The sequence below is a fragment of the Stegodyphus dumicola genome, chromosome 7, assembly GCF_044657685.1.
Source record: "Stegodyphus dumicola isolate Sdum_Otavi_A_Nest chromosome 7, ASM4465768v1".
Lineage (NCBI taxonomy): Eukaryota > Metazoa > Arthropoda > Arachnida > Araneae > Eresidae > Stegodyphus > Stegodyphus dumicola.
Window position 1 is genome coordinate 49,109,638 of NC_140774.1, and position 14,723 is coordinate 49,124,360.

General features: G+C 33.1%; 1 protein-coding gene across 1 annotated transcript in view; it reads right to left on the bottom strand.

Moving 5' to 3' along the window:
• Window positions 1-5,289: 5,289 nt before the first annotated feature.
• LOC118201704 (uncharacterized) overlaps window positions 5,290-14,723 on the bottom strand; it is a 60,335-nt gene continuing 50,901 nt past the window's right edge. The window contains exons 3-4 of the mRNA XM_035373849.2: window positions 10,848-10,982; window positions 5,290-7,110 (exon numbers count right to left, since the gene is read on the bottom strand). Coding sequence (XP_035229740.1) covers window positions 6,976-7,110; window positions 10,848-10,982 — 270 coding nt within the window. The 3' untranslated portion in view covers window positions 5,290-6,975. The remainder of the gene's footprint in view (window positions 7,111-10,847; window positions 10,983-14,723) is intronic.

Below are 14,723 nucleotides of genomic sequence, written 5' to 3' on the forward strand. Positions count from 1 at the left end.
AAAACTCCGCTAAACAATTTTCTTATGTCAATAACGATAAACGCATTCTTTTAATTTTAAACTTAAGGGAACAAAATATTCATTTCATGTTTTATTTTTCTTGAAATAAAGAGTTTACACAAGTAGTAATTATATTATTTAATTCTATCCTCAAACGACGATGTTTTGTGTTCTATTTTACCGAAATAAAAAAATAATGCTTTCTTCTTTTAATTACTGTTGGCTTTCCTTAGGTTAAAAAAATTTATTTTATCTTTAGAAATGCTTTTAATGGAGTGTTTCGAAGTTTTTGGAGCGTTACATTACATACCTCCACGCATTTATCACCCTGACGCCTTGGCAAACATTACCACTGCATTGCACGAAACACAGCACTTCACCATATCGGCGACAGTCAGTGCGTAGGTCACGGGTGTCCAATGACCTTAACGGTCCGATTTTACTTTATTTTAATAATAAATAATTAAAAATGGATGAATTATATTTAGATTAAGACTAAATTTTGAAATCTGGAAGAATAAATCAAGTAAGTTTAAAAAAAGAAAGAGCTATTAATAAATATATATCAGATCCAATTAACATTGAGGAGTTAAAATTTTAAGAGCTAATTTTTTAAAAACTACTCGCGCGAGTTTTACAAAACTTGGCAGTTTGGCATAATTTGAGTCGTAGAATCGAAATACGAAACAAAATTGGCATCTCATTTCAGAAAAAGGTCCGGTTTTGTATAAAAATACCTATATTAGAACAATGCTATATATATAAATCTAATACATATCCTAAGTCGCGCTTTCGAGACAGGAAAAACGCAATTTGAATTTTGTCAATCGGCCCAGTAGAAAGGGAGATATAGAACTGCCCTCCCCTTTTTTTGCGCAGTGTACAATTGTTACAACAAGAAAGTAAAATAATAAATCAAGATTTGCAATTTAAAATGATAAAAAATATAATGTTCACCAGCTTTTACCAATGCCCGTGGTTCAACACAGAACATTTTGTAGAACCTTCTTTTAAGCCGATAAGGCCGATAAGGCCGATTGAAACCTCTTTAGCAGAAGAAGAAACATGGGTTACCTAAATGACTACAATAAAAAACCTTCCACTTATTATCGAAAATGACAAAAGAAAAATTGTATAAAACTTTTGCTGTTAGTGCAATGTTTCGGTTAGGGGTTTATGATTGTTGCAGGACTTTCTCATACTGGAAAATTGAATATAAGGAGAGAGGAAAGAAGTGTTAAAAGCAGCTCAATGTACTATCAAGAGAAAGTTTTATACATACCATATTTGTAGAAGAAATTCCATTCCTTTATCCCAATGATTTAGAAACCGGGGAATTTTATCAAGATAAAGGAACAAGTCATACTTCCAAAAGTACCACTTCATTCCTTGAAAAATATGAAGACTGATACAGTTATTGCATTTATACCTTTTCAGCGTATTCCTGCAAAGTACCTCGATGTCTCATTATAGATGACATTGGATTATCGCGCCTCTGGTCTTTTAAAAAGAGCTTTTTCTAAGCGGAAACCAACCAACCTTGATGGACTCTGGAAAGTAGTGGTAGAGGAACTGAAACCATTACTTCTGAAAATTTTACGGAAAGCCCTTCTAACACGAAAATCACAATACAGATAGATAACACGAATTTTTCTGGACTATAAGTATCACGATTTCCGTGATGTGGAAATCGCGAAGCTTATAGGCCAGAAAAAAAGTTATCAACTCGAATATTTAAAAAAATACTCCTTACATTTTAAATTTAAATAAACCTTTCTAAAAACGTGTAAATACTCTCTGTACGTTAAATAAAGTAAATGTTAACAGATAATAAAATAACTTGTTCTAATATTTAATGAAAGCGTTTAAACCCAAACGATTTTAATAAAACATTTTTATTAATTATAATAATGTCGTAAACAACATGGCAACACTGTACGGAATAAAATATTTTTATCTCCAGAGCACGAGATTGTCTGTCGGAAATTCTAGAGATTTGCTGTTTAAATATTTTGCAATTTTACAGTTTAATTGAATTTTGCAGTAAGTGCCGAAAACGTGATATTTAAAAAATAAAGTCAATACAGAAAACGTTAATATTAAAAAGATAAAAAAAAAAGTTGTGCAAGCCATCTTGCTATGAAAGCTGAACATTGATATGATGAACCCAGAAAAATATAAATAAAAAAACGTTATGCCAACACTTAACACTGCATTGGGAATTCTAAACATATTCTATTATACTGCTTTCAAAAATTTTGTAATTTTGCTGTTGAATCGTATATGGCGCAATTGCGAAGAAAATTATGCTTAATAATAAAGCTAGTAGGAGTGAATTCAATAGCGGGACTGTAGAGTACGAAAACCTTAACAAATAAAAACCTTAACAAATCCTTTTGAGAGATAACTAAAATCTGAACACTTTCAGATTTTTTTTCAGTCCTTTGTCAGTTCATCATATCAATATTCAGTCTTGGACCAGGGGTGGCAGAACACTTTGGCAGTAAATTTTAAAAAATTCCGTAGTGTTTTTTTTTTTTTTTTTTTTTTTTTTTGTGGGGGGGGGGAGTAATTTATATCTTTACATAAAAATATAAATTAGTAACTTTTATTTTTTCTAGCACATTCTTTCTATATTTAGGAAATTTCGTTCTCTTTCGCAATATACATATTTAAAGGTATTGAAATTGAACCTTGTTTTGTCGGACAGAAAACTAAGCATTTTCTACTGGTCTTATTCTCTTCGTTTATAATTGTTGAATGGTTTTAGTAAAAAGAAACTAAAATTGAAGAAAAGCATCATACTGCTCTTTGTAAGTGTAAATGTAATGTTAAAATGTTTTTTATGCGATTCAAGAATAAGACAGTAAATAAAAAATATAGATTTGTGGATTTTCTTTATTTCTAATTCATGCATACACCTCTGAAAAGAAATACACTAAGTGAAACGTAAACGTAATAGCGAGCGCAGCGCAGAAATCGCTGTTCGAAAAAATTAAAATATGCTGACAGGAGTTTCAAAATTTTGCATAAAATTAATAATTTAGATTTTCCCATACAGTTAAAATGAGGGCTAACTTACTGAGATAAAACTTATAGCTAAATAATTGAATTAATTATTTAGATGCTAACTGAACATTTTGTTTCATTTATGGGACATCCGAATGCTCAAATCCTATGAATCTTGAAAAAAAGATTTGAATTCGTAGAACTCGAATATTAATGCTTTTGTAATCTTTCGAATCATTCTAATCCTAACCTAAAAAATTACTGAAAGTTATAGTTTTGGGAAAAATGAGTTCATCGACGCCCAGTAGAAAATTTCATTAATAGAATACGATTATTGCAATTTTTAGTGATAACTGGAATACTAATATCATCTTTGGTTACCTTTCGCCTATATTACTTTTCAGTATATCATTCGGCGAAATCTGCTAAAAATTCAAGTACAGTAGTATCCCCGTATCTGTGAGTAATAAGCTCCAAGATTTACCGTAGATACTAGAAGATTGCAAAATAGGATATTTATGGCATAATACCCAGTGGATTCAACAGAATAATAACATGCTTAATTCTGATTACATTTTATTGATGAATTATGCAAGTAAGACATATTACTAAAAAAGTGTAATGCAAATTGCATTGTACATTAAGATTGGCTGTCTTTACTTATGACAGCAAGGGATTCTGACGGTTGAATTTAATCGCAAAAAATGAGTGAGAAATGAGAAAATGCAGGTTTCACCCCGAGAAAGCATAATACATACTGTTCCAGAGAATGGCATAAGAACTATTCAGAATTCAGTTTTCTAACACACATAATAGGCTTGTATTTTCTTCCAATAAGAATACGTAATTATAGAAGTGGTAGTGCTAGTGCCATCCCTAGTGCTTCACTTATTGTGATAAACTAATGAGAAAAGAATGAATGTTAGAAGAAAGTTTTTAAATAAGAAATATGAGTAAGGAAACCAGATCAAATTAAATATTGTCTGTGCACCGACAACCGGGATAGTCTAGCAATATATTTATGACCCTAAAGTTAAGGAATGAGGTCAGAGTTCGAGGAGTTCTTGTAACTTGAGAATACTTACAGAATGAACATTTGCATTTCCATTTTGTTACAACGGCTGCGAGCAATCGAGCAAATGCTTTCGAAGGCAGTATTAACAGTGTATGGATGCGTAATTTGGCCTTTATTGCGGACTATTGTCACCGTCGCTGCATTTAAGACTCGAGGGTATTCCCCCTTTCTATAAGTTAAAAACCGTGGATACTGAATCAGCAGATATGGGATAATTATCCGATGTAAAGTTTATATATAGTAGTCCACAAACCTCAAGTTATGCTCGATTTTAATACTTCCCAGCATGGAATGCATCGTTCCTTTCCACCCCCTCCTCCCCCACAAAAGAGTTTGTTTACCCAACCCAATTTGAGGATCGAAATGTAAAAGCAGCATTCTACGAAGAATAAAAAATCAAAAGCAGCATTCTACGAAGAATAAAAAATCAAAAGCAGCATTCTACGAAGAATAAAAAATCAAAAGCAGCATTCTACGAAGAATAAAAAATCAAAAGCAGCATTCTACGAAGAATAAAAAATCAAAAGCAGCATTCTACGAAGAATAAAAAATCAAAAGCAGCATTCTACGAAGAATAAAAAATCAAAAGCAGCATTCTACGAAGAATAAAAAATCAAAAGCAGCATTCTACGAAGAATAAAAAATCAAAAGCAGCATTCTACGAAGAATAAAAAATCAAAAGCAGCATTCTACGAAGAATAAAAAATCAAAAGCAGCATTCTACGAAGAATAAAAAATCAAAAGCAGCATTCTACGAAGAATAAAAAATCAAAAGCAGCATTCTACGAAGAATAAAAAATCAAAAGCAGCATTCTACGAAGAATAAAAAATCAAAAGCAGCATTCTACGAAGAATAAAAAATCAACTTGTAGAGACATTTCAAAGCAGAAAAGCTGAAAAATGCCTTCGCCGGGCCTCTCCGAATACGAGCTACGAAGGCATGCTAAGAAGGCGGGAGAAATACCTTATAAACTGAGATACTGAATCGGGACTATCACAAAAGCAGAATCGATATTACGAGAAGAAATTCCTTAAATAAAATAAATCCGAGAGAAAAAAAAATTAAGTGTATTATTTTTTAAATATTCTTCGTATTCGTCTGATAAGATTCTGTAAATGTCTGTTGGTTTATTATTTCCGATTATTGATGAAGCTGCTGTAAAAAATCTAAGTAACATGAGCTGAAAATAAAAGCAAACGAAAAATGAAAGAAAAAAAGTATTTATTAGTCAAACCTTTGCAATAAAAATTTCACTTAAAGAAATAAAAAAAAGGAATCGCACATTTTCCTTCATTAGAGCTTCTTAGATGACGTTTAAAGTTTCTTCCTCTAGATATAGTAGGACATTCAAATACGACCCAGACTTTGGATTGTTCATGGGATGCAGTGGAAGCTCGAACTTGTCTGTCGCATGTGGTACATGTGAGAGTAATGAGTAGGAAGGTGCTCAGTCCCTGGAACAAAAGATTACCGTTAAGCTTTTAATAGGAGAAGGAATTTTAAGCTCCAAAATTTTGACTAGGCTTTGTAATCCTCATAAAGATCAATGTGTTCCACATGTAAGCGAGAAGGATGTGATCCGCGTTATAGTCCAGATTCAGCCCCGGGTTTCCCACTGTCATCACAAAGATAAGAAAGTAGATATGCACTAAATCCAACACTTTCTTTTGAAAGGGGATAAAACAATAACACATGGGCTGATGCATTAAAAAGAACAGGGAAATATTTCGAACGATGGCATGCCCTTCCAGTACAAGATGCAATAATTCAATTCCCAGGATGTAATTTAAAAAATATTTTAGGTGTAGAACTACACGTTAATGGCTACCGTTGCCTTCAAAATGCTCTCCGAAGTTATAGTTATGTTAAAATTTTAGAAAGCGTTCCCAATTCTAAAGCAAATGAGAAATTTATTTTCCAGTCAGCTGTTTTAATTGCACTGAGAAGCACAAATTTCACAGAAATCTTGCTTATGCCTAATCATTCAGCTGAAATTAGTTTAACTGTTTCTCGATTAATTTGCAATACTTCAATTATTAGTCTCTCTCTTAATTAGTTATTGTAACGTATCGTATCTTACACTGTCTTAATATCAGCATCCGTCATGCTTATTCGTGTTGCTTTCACTTTGGAGATCATCCATCACATCTTCTCGGTCATCTTTGAATCTCTTATATCATTCAAACACACTCTGCTTTTCAATGCATCTTCATTTTTCATTCTGCAGACCCTATGTGCCACTTTCTACAATTCTAATACTTCAGAAGTGCACTTTCTGATTTTCACATAATACTTTATGTTAATGCGCTGTTCTAAATTGTGACTACCATCGTTATACCGAAATGTACCCATAGATATCTGCAATAGACTTTCCAATAACTAAGACTTGCCTCTGTCAGTTCGAAATTTAATTATGAATTAGTTCATTCAGGTTTACACACGAATGTTCATGTAATTTTGAAAGATTTACTCTTGAGTGTTACTACTTCATTCTGGGTATTAAATTGCCTCACTTTATTTATAAACATTCCAGTTGCTGGGGTCATAGTTGAATGCTCTAGCTACTAAAAAATGGCAATCTAAAACGAAGAATATAACTTTCACAATATCTTTTGCGTTCTGCTTTAAACACAGTCATGTTTTTATATAATTAATTTTACACAATGTTTTTACTGGCCATCATACTTTTCAAAGGCCATAATATTATATGCATTTATATATGTGTGTATGTGTGTATATATATATATAAACTTCTTTATAGTTGGGAAGTTTAAAACTTCCATAAAAAGATATTAAACTTCCAATAGTTCGTGGACTGTTCAACATCTAAAGCACTAGATGTCGAGAAAACTGTCTTATTATATGGATGAGTCCATTCTAAAGGGAGGCCTCATTGTCCATTGGCAGCGGGAGTGGTCGTCGTTGCAGGGGTTGCGACGCTTGCTGCGGGTTTGGATTGCTTCCACTCCATAAATAAGAAGAAGGTACCGGCAGCGTACGCTAAAAAGTTAAATAGTCCAAAGCACTGCAATGAAAAAAAAATGAAAATAAAATGTTAGTAGAGGACTCTACCATGATCAAATAACTACTAACAATATTATTTAAAACACATATTTAATAAGAGATAAAATATTCACAAGATATACATAGCATTAATGGCATCTTATCATCTTACAGAAATTCGTGCATATTATTTGTTTCAACTAGAGTTCTTTTTCTATACGTTCAATTAACAGTTAAGTTGTAATAGTGTGAGAGCGAAATACTTAGAACATGAAGTTAAATATTTTAAGCCCGCCCCCCATATTAACACGATTTTGACAATATGCTTCTTAATACAAAACAATAAGTACACTAGAAATCCAGACATCGAATCTTGATATCTAAAAATGCACTTATCCTGACTCCAAATTCCTAAAACACCGACTACTCGGACTTCGGATATCCGATATTCCTATTATCTAGACTTAAAATATCCAGATATCGGGTATCCTGAATTTCAGTTATCAGGACCTCGAATATCTAGCTCTTCAGATTTCAAATATCCGGAACTGCAGTTACCTAGACGTTACATATCTGGAATTCCAATTAGAGGGACTTATACCTGGAACTTCAGTTATCCGGACTTGAAATACATAGAATTCGCGTTATGCCAGATATTCAGAATCCTAGTTATCCAGGCTTCAAATATCTGAAACTCCAGTTTTTGGACTTGGTTATCCAGAATATCCGGACTCCAAGCAACCCAAAGTCTACATTTTTTTTTTTTTTACTAGCTATATGAAAGATATTGGGAATTTCAGTTGCCCGAATTCCAATTACCCAGAATATCAATTAATCAGGTATTTAAATTGCTGATACCTGGTTAACTTATATTCTGTGTACCTAATTACAGGTTTCTAAATTCCTAAATTCCTTGTAGCTCTTTTAGCGCAAAATAATAGTTTTTTTTTTTTTTTTTTTTTTTTTTTTTTTTTTGTTAAGTTGTCAGCTAATTTATATTCTTATAATATTTTCTTTGATTTAAATAATACAAAATAAAAATGGAATAAAATATAGTTGACCTTCAAACTAAGGGGATCTGAACTGCACGATTTCGGTAATATACGGATTCATTTCTGTAAATTAATTTGAAAACAATTGAAAACTGAGATCAGTTTAAAAAACTAGTAACTACGCTGCAAATAAATGAGTAATTAAGTATAAAAGGTTACTATCTTTTATCCCACTTCAGAAACATAACAGGGATTAGTTATGCATAATTAATGAATGCTAAATATCATAAAAAATTACATACGTTATGATTGCATAATACGTATTGGTTTTAACATTTGTCATCACAAAGTAACATAAATGTTTTATGTAAAACTAAAATTTGCAGATTTCACATGGCGCTACCGACAATTACAGATGTGCAATAATTTTGCAGCCACACCTTACTGACAAGTACTGCGGTTAATTCAGGTTTTGTAAGTATATATTAATATGCATAGTTTCTTAAACGGTTCATCAAACTGACCATTGAAGTAAAATATAATCTGGAAGTGCTGCTTCTAAGAAAAAAAAAATCACGAAGAGTTAATTGAATTAATTGAATGGGGATTCATTTTTGATGCTTTGTTTCCAAGACGATATCATTGAATTAAAAAAAAAATATTATGATGAATTATGGTTTTTTTTAACGGTGATTCATTAACGTATAAACTTGGTTATCGCCAAACAAGTGTATCGATTGCGTTTATTTAGCGACTATGAACTATATAGTTATTTCTGCTTTGTTATCAACATATAAATTTTTACGTCTATGCGTAAATAAAAACTTATCTTGTCTTATAAGAGTACGTTATATACATGTTAAGTTATTGTATATGCTACCTTGAGTCTTCTGGCGAACAACAAGCTATTAATAACTGAGTTCACTGACAAGCGAAATTTATGCGAGATTTCCAGCTGCGCTGCATTCTAGTACTGCTAATCTTCGCGTACTTCTAGGTCAAGCACAGGGTGTGTGTGTGTGTGTGTGTGTGTGAGATTATGGCAAAGCCTCGAGGGCTATCTGCCTAAAAGGAGGAATGCCTTCGTGGAGGGCTTTCTAAGGGAAACTGGCTCGTATACACGTTACACATGGGGAAAACCACGAAAACGCCCATGCAGCCAGCCCGTTCGCGGGATTCGAACCTCGGACCGAACTACCAGTGTTCAGCGACTTTACCGCTCGGCCGCTGGTGGGCCCTGTCAAGCACAGGGAAAAACCATGAAAACGCCCATGCAGCCAACCCATTCACCGGAATACAAACTCCGGAACCAACTATACCACTGTTCAGTCACTTTACCACTCGGACGCTGGTGGACCCAAATTAACAAGCTAATCATAGCTGAAAATTTAATGTCGGTCTCCAAAAATTATTCAGACAGTTTCTTCGGTTGATGAACTGAATTTTCTTGAAGTTTTTTACATTCACAAAGATTTACCTTATTTAGTTAATGACTTCAAGCGCAATCCAGTTCTTCTTAATGCTTCTAAAAATTCTATTGACTTAATTTTTTAATTTTCTTTACTATTTCTGCAGAAAAATGGCGCTACCCTCTCGTTCGCTTTACAGCTATAGGATCTAAATACGACCATTGCTTTCCAGTCTTGCAGTTTTCTTTACTCCTGAAGAAGCACTTGTATCTGTTTGGCCTCGAAATCGACTGAGTTCTTGGCTAAATCTATGGCAAACACAAGCGTTGCTTCATTGTTAATTTTGAAAAATAAAAATGGCAATTGCCTTTTGTTAGCGAAAAGAAAAATTTATTTCTTTAATGTCTAATCTTCGCTGAAATGAAATACAATAAAAGTAAAACAGAGTCCCTTATCTGAGTCAAAATTAAGTTTCCTCACTCAAAAAAAAAATAAAAATAATAATAATAGGTTAGGTTATTTAATTACGGGAAAGCCTCGAGGGCTATCTGCTTAAAGGGATGGGTACTTTCGTGGAGAACTTTCTAAGGTGAACTAACTCGTATACACGTAACACATGGTGAAAACCACAAAAGCACCCATGCAGCCGGCCCGTTCGCCGGATTCGAACCTCGGACCGAACTACCAGTGTTCAGCGACTTTACCGCTCGGCCGCTGGTGGGCCCAAATAATAATAATAATAAATCAAATTAAAAAGGTGAATATGCTCTTTATTTATTTATTTGTTTTATATTTTTCTTACATACGTTTCTCTAACTATACAATTCTCTGAAAAAGACGCAAATTTTATTTTCTCAAGTATTTATTCTGCATATGTACTTTAAGTAATTCTTGGAAGGAAAATTTTTAAAAACACAGTTGTAGCTATGAAAGTTCTATTAAAGTTCATTTTTATGTGGTCTGTACCCAATTAACGCAGGAACACGGAGAAAAGATGGAAGACATTTTGGAAATACATGTCTGGAACTTTTAAGTAATTCTGTTATGTTAATGTGTTGCAGTTCATACAAGAAAATAAGACAACCTGGTTATTATGATACTTCCAGCATCTGTACAAGCATGTAAATATTTAGAGCTATATTATGTAACATATTTTGGTACATACGTATTATCGCAACTACCTTAGTAAAAGTCGCCAAATTCTACCAACCATGCGCATAACAGTTCTTTAGGTAACCTTATCCATTGCAAATTGCAATCCGAAATTCACCGAATTACCTGTTTTTCAGTAAAAAATCGCCAAACTGCGCCAAGGTGGTTGCGCTAATACGTCAGTACCCGTAGTTTAAACTACTTACTCCAGCAGCTATATAAGATGAATAATATCCATGGTGAGACAAGGCGTAATGATAATCTCTCCTGTTAGTGGCTGCCAGTTGAACTACAGAGACGATGAAGTAGAGTACAACGCCAACAGCTGTAGTTGTTAATTCCTGAAAGCAAAACGAGAACACCTTTAATATGTGGGCTGACAAAAGTAGAAATAACTAATTTCATAAAGAATATCGCTGCTTTACTATATGAAAATACTGAACTTCAAACAATTATTGTCGGAAGCCATTCAAAACCATTCCTCTATCAGTTAGGTACATAATACATGATGTATTAATGGTTGCAGGTGCACTCTACACAAAAAAAGGAGGGAAGTTCTATATTTCCCATTCCACTAGGCCGACTGACGAAGTTTAACTTGCGTTTTTCATGGTACGAAACTGCGATTTAGGATACATATTAGATTTATACATAGCATTGCTGTTCTTCGAACGTAGGTATTTTGACACCAAATCAGACTTTTTCTAAGATGGCATACCTATTTTATTCATATTTTGATTCTACGATTCAAATTATGCCAAAGTGTCAAGTTTCATAAAACTCGCACGAGTATTTTTAAAAATTAAACTCAAAAAATTTCAGCTCCTCAGTGTTAATTCAATTTAGTATATATTTAGTAATATCTCTTTACCTGATTCCTTCTTTAACAATTCAAAATTTAGGTTCAATCCACCCCCCCCCCCCGAAAAAAAAATCCGCAGATATTTTCTGGTTTATTTTTTTTTTATTTGTATTTTTTAATAATTTTTAATATATTTTTCGAAAAACGTTTTGAATTATACGGTATAAAATTGTTGCCATCACCTGAAAATAGATGCATTTCTAAGCATATCTTCAAAAAATTAGAATTATTCATTGCAAATTTCCCAAGATATACATGCATTTATATATTGGCGCATTTTGAAATTTGGCATATTTGTCATAAGCAATAATAACGCGAAATAAGGTTTACACAATCTGTTAACATTATTTGAAAGTATGAACCATGCATCTTTTTATCCCGCCTGTGTACAATGAAAGGAGAAGAATAATAGGTTACCATAAATTAAGAATTTCGTTTGCAATACCCACTTTTTTCCTGTGCAAACTGATCAGCGCACTGAAAAATCAGAAATGGCGTTGGAACGATTCACGTATGACAAAAATTGCCGGCGCAAAACATTTGCAAAGAAGAGCATTGTAAAGGATCAATGACAACACAAGAGAGGAGAGAGAAAAAGTATTGTTAAAATTACAAATTTTCAAAGTGCCCACCTTCCAAAACGACAAACAAATTGCATGCGGGAGATTGCTGACAACAATGACCAATGTAACATTATTAGTACTGGAACATGTATAAAGTACATGTAATGTATAACTTTACGTTTTATGCCATCTTTCAATTCTGACAAATCTCATGGATCTGATGTGTACACCTCAAATTTCAGATAAAGCCAGAACCAAAAAACCATCTCAGTGAGGTGGAGTAATCGCAATGACCATGAAACTGCCAAGTTGCGAGAGATGCCTCCTATTTCCTAAAATACTGTTGCAGCACTTCTCGAACACATGTAGCGACGTGTGGAGGAGTGCCATCTTGCATCCATATAAAGTACCATTATTAACGACATTTCGCTGCTGCAGTCCAGGAAATACATAATTCTACAAAATTATTTTATACTGAGCAGTTGTGATGAAGCACGAGTTCATGCTTGTGGAAGTGACCTCTTCTAAGAAGTACACTGCGCAAAAAAAAAAAAAAAAAAAAAAAAAATAATAATAATAATAATAATAATAATAATAATAATAATAATAATAATAATAAAGGAGGACCGTTCTATATCTTCCGTTCTACTGGGCCGATTAACGAAATTCAAATTGCGTTTTTCATGTCTCGAGAGCGCGACTTGTGATATATATTAGATTTATATATAGCATTGTTCTAACATAGGTATTTTGACACAAACTCAGACTTTTTCTGAAATAACATACTAATTTTTTTCATATTCCGATTCTATGGCTCAAATTATGCCTAAATATTAAACTTTGTAAAATTTGATGCGAAATTTACAGAGAAATTCAAAAATGTAACCTGCCGAATTTTTTCAGTTTGCGCCAAGAATAATTAACTTGGCGAACTTCTTAATATATGGCAACCTATTTTTCTTTCCCTTCCATTGTGCAGGAACGGAAAAAAAAGGAACGAATTCCAAATAATTTGCCTAAACTGCATTTATTGTTATTATCGCTTTTAACAAATATGCCAAACTTCAAAACTCGCCAGTATATAAATTCACGTATATCTTCGGAAATTTTGAATAAGAAACTGTAATGTTTTGCAGGTATACTTAGAAATATATCTACTTTAAGATGGTGGCAAAAGTTTTATAGATTATAATACAAAATGTTTTTCGAAAAATTTATAAAAATTATTTAAAAATACAAATTTTAAAAAATCATGAAAAATTGACGAATTTTATTTGGAATGAACCTAAATTTCGAAATGTGAGAGGAAGAATCAAATATGTTTAATAAAAAAAGAGATATTAATAAGTATATGTCAAACTCCATAAACATTGAGGAGCTAAAATTTTGAGAAGTAATTTTTTAAAAACTACTCGTGCGATTTTTACAAAACTTGGCAGTTTGGCGTAAATTGAGTCGCAGAATCGAAATACGAAACACAATAGCCATCTTATTTCAGAAAAAGACCGATTTTGTATAAAAATACCTATATTAGAACAATGGTATATATAAATTAATACATATCCTAAGCCGCGCTTTCGAGACATGAAAAACGCAAGTTGAATTTCGTCAATCTGCCCAGTAGAACGAAAAATATAGAACTGTCTTTGTTTTTTGGGGAGGCACACTTTATGTGCTTTTATGAAGCCTCAACGAACAGTCATTTTAAGTTCGTGTAAAGTCGCTGGTGCCGCATCGTGAGGATTTTCATGTTCCCAGTGAACGCAGTTCTTGGAGTTTACGTTCTCAGTTAAGAAGAAATGCACCTCATTGTCCATAATACCCGTAACGGCTACCTGCTATCTTCATCATATCTGATGAGAAAAAAAATTCGACATGCTATTGCTCGTCCCAGGTTGTAAACGCAGAACAAAGCGCAGAAGCTTGAGAACTATGGTTTTCTGTATATCCAAACTGCGAGCAAGACTTTTTACAGTATACAATGGGCTTGCTGTAATTTTATGAACTTCCGCAACAATTTCAACAGAAATACATGGTCGTTCATATAGCGATCTATTACACGTCATCAAGTTTCTTCAATTTTTTTTACTAAATAATGTACAGTTTTTTCGGAAAATGAGCCTTGTCTTAACTTCGGATTTTGCCAATACACTCGCAGTACTCGTCTCTTCTCTGTGCTGTTATTGCTCCTTTACAATGCTTCTTCTTTGCAAACTTTTTACGCCTGAAATGTTTGTCATATGGGTATCATTCCAATGCATTTATTTTTTTCAGTGCGCTGATCAATTTGCACAGGAAAAAATGGATGTTGCCATTCGAAAACTTCGAAATGGCAAGAACTTCAATACTAAGAACATTTAGTGAATTTGAGTTTCAGAAAGCAGCGCCTCCGGCAAAAACTTCAATGTTTTCGTTGGAACCGGAACCGTGAGAGATCTATTCGTTTGAATCATCACAATCTCTATCCCATACCTTCAAATAAATATATTTGAAATTTCATTTCGATTGGTTCGATTGGTTGAGTGTACTTGAACTAAATTTCATTCTGATTGGCAGGCCACTAGAGGTTCATATATTGGAAATGCTTTTTCATAACCAACCTGTATGTTCAATTGTATCTGTATTAAAAGATCGTTGATATATAGTTTTCATTACAT